The sequence below is a fragment of the Myotis lucifugus genome, unplaced genomic scaffold (assembly GCF_000147115.1).
Source record: "Myotis lucifugus unplaced genomic scaffold, Myoluc2.0 scaffold_462, whole genome shotgun sequence".
Taxonomy (NCBI): domain Eukaryota; kingdom Metazoa; phylum Chordata; class Mammalia; order Chiroptera; family Vespertilionidae; genus Myotis; species Myotis lucifugus.
The window spans coordinates 192963-201819 of NW_005871510.1; the positions used below are offsets into that span (position 1 = coordinate 192963).

At 41.1% G+C, this 8857-nt stretch overlaps 1 protein-coding gene across 1 annotated transcript in view; it reads right to left on the minus strand.

Annotated features, from left to right (window-relative positions):
- LOC102425818 (zinc finger protein 709-like) overlaps positions 1–3494 on the minus strand; it is a 13330-nt gene extending 9836 nt beyond the window's left edge. Inside the window, exon 1 of the mRNA XM_006103077.3 lies at positions 3337–3494. Coding sequence (XP_006103139.1) covers positions 3337–3354 — 18 coding nt within the window. The 5' untranslated portion in view covers positions 3355–3494. The remainder of the gene's footprint in view (positions 1–3336) is intronic.
- Between the last annotated feature and the right edge of the window lie 5363 nt (positions 3495–8857).

An 8857-nucleotide genomic window follows, 5' to 3' on the forward strand; every position in this document is an offset into this window, starting at 1 on the left:
GAAATCAGGATTTTAAAACGATTCCCAGGTGATTCTAATGTGCAGCCAAGGTTGAGACCACCTGATCTACATCAATACAGTGGAAAACAACCCCAACAAAGTAGCATTTGTGCCAATTTCTGATTGGAATGGTAACAACATGCTGGAGCCAGGTGCTAACAGGCCTTGGTTCAGGCTATGGGGAGTCACCCATAAAGATGGCAATGCCAGTGGAACCACATTACTTGAAGTACTGGATTGCATCCTACCACCAACTTGTCCAACTGACAAGCCCCTGCATCTACCGCTCCAGAATATCTACAAAATTGTTGGTATCAGTACTGTCTCTGAGGGCCAAGTGGAGACTGGTGTTCTCAAACCTGGCACAGTGGTCACCTTTGCTCCAGTGAACACTATAACTCAGGGGTCCTCAAACTACGGCCGGCGGGACACATGCGGCCCACCGAAAACATTTATCCGGCCTGCCAGGTGTTTTTGCCTCCACTGCCTGTTGCTTAGCAGCCGACTTGTCCCGGGCCCACAGTGCGCATGTGTGGAATGTGTGCCGCACTCTCCCACTCCCCTCCTTCTCTGTCTCTTGACTCCTCCTCTCAGTCTCGGGTGTGATCGGACGAGTCACGAGCTTGCCTGTGCAGAGCCTGCTGCTGCCTGAGGGCCGAGGTAAGAACAAGTTAGGATTTTTTTTTTTGAAGTTAGGAGGTCTATTTTTTAATTTATTTTGCAGTTAGTAGGGCCTTATTTTTTGAAGTTAGGAGAGCCTTTTATTTTTTTGAAGTTTTGTTTTTTTACTTCAAAATAAGATATGTGCAGTGTACATAGGAATTTGTTCTTAGTTTTTTTTAAACTATAGTCCGGCCCTCCAACGGTCTGAGGGACAGTGAACTGGCCTCCTGTTTAAAAAGTTTGAGGGAGAAACCAAGATGGCGGCATAGGTAAACACCGGAGTTTGCTGCCTCGAACAACCACTTCAAAAATACAACTAAAAGACGGAACGGACATCATCCAGAACCACAGAAGGCTGGCTGAGTGGAAATTCTACAACTAGAAGGAAAGAGAAAAGCATACCAAGACTCAGAGGAGGCGCAGTGCGGAAGTAAAATACTGAGGTGCGGAGGTGCATGTGGAGCGGGCTGGCGGCTGAGGGCGTGGTTGTTGTTTTCAATCGGGAGGGAGTCTCGGGCTCTGAGCTCCAGTTCCGGGTGAGTCTCTAGGACCCAGACTCATATGAGAGAAGCGGGACTGTCTGGCATCGGTCGGAACCCGAGGGCGGCTTTCTCTCCGAGGGGCTTGCAGTGATTACCCGGACACTGAGAAGCAGAGCCTCTGAGGGCGAGTCTGAGAGCAGCCATAACTGCTAGCCCCGCCCTGTTGATCCCGTGGGACCCGCCCCGCTCAAGCCCTGCAGGGAGGCTTTTGCTGGATAGCCTCAGGCAAAGGCTAGATTAGCACCTCCCTAAAGATCCAAGAGCCAGGAAGCCCAGAGGTCAGAGTGGGACCATCCAGTTTGCAGCTCCCTGGAAACATAAAGGACACACTCAGGGGGCAGACTCAGTGAGCACCAAAGCCCCATTCAAGCAAGTCTTGCCCCAGAGGGGTGTCTCCAGCACAGAAGTTCTCCCACTGCAGACACAGCTGATTCTCACAGCCAATTGGCCTGGAGGTCAATTCCTCCCAGTGATAACTACAACAATCAAGGCTTAATTACAACAAGACTGTGCACAAAGCCCACAAGGGGGTGCACCAAGAGTGTCCTCCTCAGGTAATGGGGGAGGCTGAACCACTGGGCCCTAGAGGACACTCAGCACAGAAAATCACTTTTTCAACACAGGGAAGCATAAAAAATGCCAAGACAAAGAAACAGGACACAAACGAAAGAAATGGAGGAAAGCAAACTGCTGGATATAGAATTCAAAACCACACTTTTAAGGTCTTTAAAGAACTGTCTAGAAGCCGCCGATAAATATAGTGAGATCCTTGGGAAATCTAGTGAGACCCTCGATGTTGTGATAAAGAACCAACTAGAAATTAAACATACCCTGACTGAAATAAAGAATATTATACAGACTCCCAACAGCAGACCAGAGGATCACAAGAATCAAGTCAAAGATTTGAAATACGAAGAAGCAAAAAACACCCAACCAGAAAAGCAAAATGAAAAAAGAATCCAAAAATACGAAGACAGTGTAAGGAGCCTCTGGGACAGCTTCAAGCGTACCAACATACGAATTATAGGGGTGCCAGAAGAAGAGAGAGAGCAAGATACTGAAAACCTATTTGAAGAAATAATGACAGAAAACTTCCCCTACCTGGTGAAAGAAATAGACTTACAGGTCCAGGAAGCACATAGAACCCCAAACAAAAGGAATCCAAAGAGGACCACACCAAGACACATCATAATTAAAATGCCAAGAGCAAAAGACAAAGAGAGTATCCTAAAAGCAGCAAGAGAAAGAAAGTCAGTTACCTACAAGGGAGTACCCATACGACTGTCAGCTGATTTCTCAACAGAAACTTTGCAGGCCAGAAGGGAGTGGCAAGAAATATTCAAAGTGATGAACAGCAAGAACCTACAACCAAGATTACTTTATCCAGCAAAGCTATCACTCAGAAGTGAAGGTTAGATAAAGAGCTTCACAGATAAGGAAAAGCTCAAGGAGTTCATCACCACCAAACCAGTATTATATGAGGTGCTGAAGGGTATCCTTTAAGAAGAGGAAGAAGAAGAAAAAGGTAAAGATACAAATTATGAACAACAAATACACATCTATCAACAAGTGAATCTAAAAATCAAGTGAATAAATAATCTGATGAACAGTATGAACTGGTGATTGTAATAGAGTCGGGGACGTAGAAAGGGAATGGACTGACTATTCTTGGGGGGAAAGGGGTGTGGGGGATGCGGGAAGGGATTGGACAATGGTCGTGCACCTGTGGATGAGGACAGTGGGTGGGGAGTGGGGGTGGAGGGAGGGGTGGGAACTGGGTGGAGGGTAGTTATGGTGGGAAAAAGGGGGAGCCAATGTGGCAGTCTGAACAATAAAGATTTAATTTAAAAAAATAAAAAGTTTGAGGACCCCTGCTATAACTGGTCTGTTGAAATGCACCATAAAACTGAGCAAAACTCTTCCGGGGGACAATGTGGACTTCAATGTCAAGAATGTTTCTGTCACAGATGTTCACTGCAGCAATGTGGCTGGTGACAGAAAAACTGCCCACGAATGGAGTAGCTGGTTTCCTGCTCAGGTGATTATCCTGAACCATCCAGGCCAACTCAGTGCTGGGTATGCACCTGTGCAGGACTCTCACACAGCTCACATTGCTTGCAAATTTGCTCACCTGCAAAAGACGAATCATCGTTCTGGAAAAAGCTGGAAGATGGCCCAATGTTTCTGAAATCTGGTGATGCTGCCATCGTGGATATGGTTCCTGGCAAGGCCATGTGTGTTGAGAGATTCTCTGACTATCCTCCTCTGGGCCATTTTGCTGTTCATGACATGAGACAGACAGTTGCTGTGGGTGTCAGAAAAGCAGTACACAAGAAAGGAGCTGGGCCCTAATCGGTTTGGCTCAGTGGATAGAGCGTCGGCCTGCGGACTGAAGGGTCCCAGGTTCGATTCCGGTCAAGGGCATGTACCTTGGTTGCAGGCACATCCCCAGTAGGGGGTGTGCAGGAGGCAGCTGATCGATGTTTCTCTCTCATCCATGTTTCTAACTCTCTATCCTTCTCCCTTTCTCTCTGTAAAAAATCAATAAAATATATTTTTTTTAAAAAAGAGAGAAGGCAGCTGGAACTGGCAATCACAAAGACTGCCTTGAGGTTTCACAAGGCTAAATAAATATTATTCCAATAACCTGCCACCTAGTCTTAATCGGTGGTGGAAGCACAGTCGCAGAACTGTTTGTCTCCATTGGCCATTCAAGATTAAAGTAACAGACTGGTTAATGATTACATCCTAAAACACTTCAGAAAGAAAGGAGTGTTTTGTGAAATATTTGGTGTGTTTTTTCCCCCCGTGGCAGTTTTTAAATTTTTAGTTTTGAAAATCAGTACTTTTTGGTAGCAAGAGAAAAGCAGCTAGATATACACAGGTGAACACCCACATGACTATCAGCCAATTTTTCAGGAGAAACTTTGCAGTTCAGAAAATAATAGCATGATATATTTAAAAAGGTAAAAAGAGCCCTAACCGGTTTGGCTCAGTGGATAGAGCATCAGCCTGTGGACTGAAGGGTCCTGGGTTCGATTTTGGTCAAGGGCACATGCCCAGGTTGCAGGCTCAATCCCCAGTAGGGGGCGTCAATGATTCTCTCTCATCACTGATGTTTCTTATCTCTCTCTCCCTCTCTGAAATAAAAAAAAAAATGTTTTAACAAAAAGGTAAAAGGAAAAAAACCTACAATCAAGCATACTCCACTCAATAAGGTAATCATTCAGAATTAAGAGAGAAAAAAATTTCCCAGTCAGAAAAAAAAATCTCACTAGTAAAAGTAAATAAACATTTAATAAAAGTAGATCAACTAATTGTAAAACTACTATGATAGTTAAAGACAACAGTAGTAAAATCAGGATTATATAAAATAAATAAGAAAGAAACAACAGACAAAAACATAAAATATGCCATCATAAATGTATTATGTAGAGAGTGTGTAATAAATATAGTATTTTTAGAATGATTCAACTGAGGCAGCCATTAACTTAAAATCGACAACTTTAAACATAAGTTGTTATAAATGAAGCTCATGGTAACCACAACCAAAAAAATATAATAGATACAAAAAAATTTAAAGAGAAATGTATCCAAATATAACATTAAAGAAACTTATCAATACCCAAGATAAAAAGGCCAAAATGAAATACAAAAAACAACAACAAAATAACAATTAATACAATGGCAATAAGTACATGTGCCTATCAATAATTACTTTAAATGGAAACTGAACAAAATGCTCCAATAAAGATTTAGGGCAGTGGTCGGCAAACAGCGGCTCGCGAGCCACACGTGGCTCTTTGGCCCCTTGAGTGTGGCTCTTCCACAAAATACCACGTGCGGGTGCGCATGTACAGTAGGACTGAAACTTCGTGGCCCATGCGCAGAAGTTGGTATTTTGTGGAAGAGCCACACTCAAGGGGCCAAAGAGCCGCATGTGGCTCGCGAACCGCAGTTTGCCGACCACTGATTTAGGGTGACTAAAGGGATAGTAAAAAACAAGACACATTCATAAGCTGCCTACAAAGACTAACTTCAGATATAAAGACATAGACTAAAATGTAGGATGGAAAAAGGTATGTCATACAAATGAAAATGAAAAGAGAGCTAAGGTAGCAAGACAAAAAAAGACTTTAAAATTAAAACCATAACAAGAGACAAAAGACATTACATAAAGATAAAAAGATCAATCAAACAGGATGATATAACACTGTACAAATCTATGCACCCAACATAGTAGCACCTAAATATAAAGCAAAAATTAATAGATATAATGGAAGATATAGGTACTATAATAATAACAGAAGGGGACTTCAATACCCCACTTACATCAATGGATAGATCATTCAGACACAAAAACAAAAACAAAAACAAAAACAAAAAAGTTGGCTCAAAATGACATTTTGGACTTAATAGATACTGCAGAATATTCTACAGACAGCAGAACACACATTCAACTCTAATGCACATGAAACATTCTACAAATTAGATCACGTTAGTTCACAGAAATAGTCTCAATAAATTTAAGAAAACTAAAATCATATCAAACATCTTTTCTGACCATACATTATAAAATTAGAAATCAATTACAAGAAAAAAAAACTAGAAAAAGCACAAATATGTGAAGGCAAAACAACATGCTACTAAGAATATATCAAAATATATCTTAAAACAAATGGAAATAAAACTACGATGTTCCAAAATCTATGAGACAAAGCTAATGTAGTTCTAAGAGGCAAGTTGATAGTTACACAGGCCCACATAAACAAGGAAAATCTCAAATAAACAATCTAAACAACAGGGAATTACAAAAATAACAACTAAAGCCCAGCGTAGTGGGAAGAAGAAAACAGTAAAGATCAGAGCAGAAATCAAGACAAAAAAAAAAAAATGAAACTAAGAGCTGGTTCTTTGAAAAGATAAACAAAAATGTTAAACCCTTAGTGGGATTTCTCTAAAGACAGAGAGATCAAGAGAGACAGAGAGAAAAAGAGACAGGGTCCCCAAAATTCCAATTCGAAATGGAAGAGAAGTTACAACCAACATTAACAGAAACACAAAGTGTGTACTATGAACACAAAGTGTGTACCAACAAATGGGACAACCTAAAAGAAAAAGATAAATTCTTAGAAACATAACAATTCTCCAAAAAAGAATCAGAATGACACAGACAATCGGAATGAACTGCTTACTGGAAACAATATTGAATCTGTAATAACAATTTAAAAAAAAAACATAAAAAACTCCTCCAATGAATTCTACCAAACACTAAAGGAATACCTATACTTCTTAAACTATTTCAAAAAATTGAAAACAAAAAATTCAGCTGAATTCATTCTACAAAGACAGCAATACCCTGACATCAAAACCAAAGACACTACAAAAAAATCCACACAAATATTACAAACCAATATGCCTGAGGAACATAGATGCAAAATTCCTCAACACAATATAACCACACTGGATTTAACAATACATAAAAATATCCCTAGCCCTAACCGGTTTGGCTCAGTGGATAGAGCGTCGGCCTGCGGACTAAAAGGTCCCAGGTTCGATTCCAGTCAAGGGCATGTACCTTGGTTGCGGGCACAACCCCAGTAGGAGGTGTGTAGGAGGCAGCTGATCGGTGTTTCTCTCTCATTGATGTTTCTAACTCTCTAGCCCTCTCCCTTCCTCTCTGTAAAAAATCAATAAAATATATATTTAAAAAAAAATATCCCTAGCCAGTTTGGCTCAGTGGATAGAATCGGCCTGCAGACTTTAGGGTCCCAGGTTCAATTCCAGTCAGGGGCACATACCTCGGTTGCAGGCTCAATCCCTGGCCCTAGTTGGGGCACATGCAAATGGCAATGAATCGATGTGTCTCTCTCACATCGATGTTTCTCTCTCTCCCTTCCTTTCTTTCTAAAATCAATAAAATCATTTCTTTAAATTAAAGACTATAATACTGCAGACCATCAAAATCCTCCAAATCTTTTTCTGATAAAACAGACAAGATGCATTCTAATATATTTTACTCTGAAGATATTTATATGAGTGCCATATTATAATGCATGTGGGGTTTCTAATTAAACCCCTACCCTGAAATGAACTAGAAATTCCAAAGATTTCCATGTTTTGAGGTATTTTCCTAACATCAATGACTATACTAGAAATGCAATTGCTTTTCCGCACATCTATTAAAATAGGAATTCATTTGCTTTAGGATTCGTATTGTGGCAGCATAGTAAGAAGCTAGGAAAATTCCTGGGCAAGTAGAATAGGGAAACTGACACAAGAAAATTAAACAAGGCCAAACAACCAGCTTGTGAATCACAAGACCTTATCTTCCCCAACAAAGGACACGTGAAAGCTTATGGTTTCTACCTCCCTGTCCTAACCAGAGAACACATAGCTTAACCCTTTGCACTCCGAACCATTCTGGACATTGGCTACCAGCTACTCGACGCTACTTTGCGGCGGAAACGTGCATTTACAGACCCTCGTATTATTTAGTATAATTTTGGAACCAAGTAACGTATTATAATTATATTGGACTTATATGAATTGGGTGACATCGAGGAATGTATATTTGCAAAAAAAACAATATTTTATTGTTTATAATTTTGTACAGTATGATAAGTTTTGTAACACTCCCCAATATGCATTGCAGGCTGATTAGTGCATGTTTGACAGTAATAAGTGGTTTGACGCCTGCCACCAGGTGTTTTCCTGTTAGAACACACAATGCAGTCCCGTTTTCTTTGTCCCACATCGGGAATATGTAGTTTATTGTTTAATCCGACACAAAACCCGCTGACATTTCTTGTATATATCTTAGTAATTTTACGATATTTTGATTTAATTTCTTGTGCCATTTCAAGATAAAACTTCAGGGAAACATGCATGTCTCAAAAAGTTGCGTTGAAATAACTCAATTCCCCGTAATCACTAATAAACTGCAATGTCCCCTGAGAGGGGACATCCGAGTGATATGCTAGAATTCCGATGTCCCCTGAGAGGGGACAGCGGAGTGCAAAGGGTTAAATAACCCTGGTCAGGCAGATAGAGGACAAAGACCCAATCAATGCCATTTGTACCAGCTAAACCCAAGGACAAATGAAGTCAGGGGAACAAATAACAACAACCCCATTAAAGCCAGGCAGACCCAAAATAAAAGTAAAACAGACCAAAGAATAATCCCAAACTTTCCTATACAGTCATTTTGATGCATCAGCATATTAAAAATATACAAGGAAAGCTGATGAATATTTTGCTGAAACCCTCCCCTAAGATTCTCACCTGCAGCAAAGAAAACATTTTAAAAAGACAAAGACCCAGTGTGGGCTCACTCTAGGGCATGCCCATGCCCCTTCTCTGGCATGAACTTTTTATTTCCCCCTAAACTCCAAGGTTCCCCACAAGACTTGCAACCAGGGGAGCTTACCCCCTGATCCCGTCTCAAGGCCTTCTTTTCTCTGACTTCCCAGTAGGCTAAGGCAGCCCCGCCTTGACTCACTTCTCTCCTATAATGTTTCTAGACAGCCAAAGCACAGCACCGCCTCGCCTTTCTCCTGTTGCTTCTGCTACCCTAAGCCCTTCCTTTGTTTCGCTGTCCCCAGCTTTAATAAACATCCTCTCAAAATCACCTGGACTCATATTGTGAAATC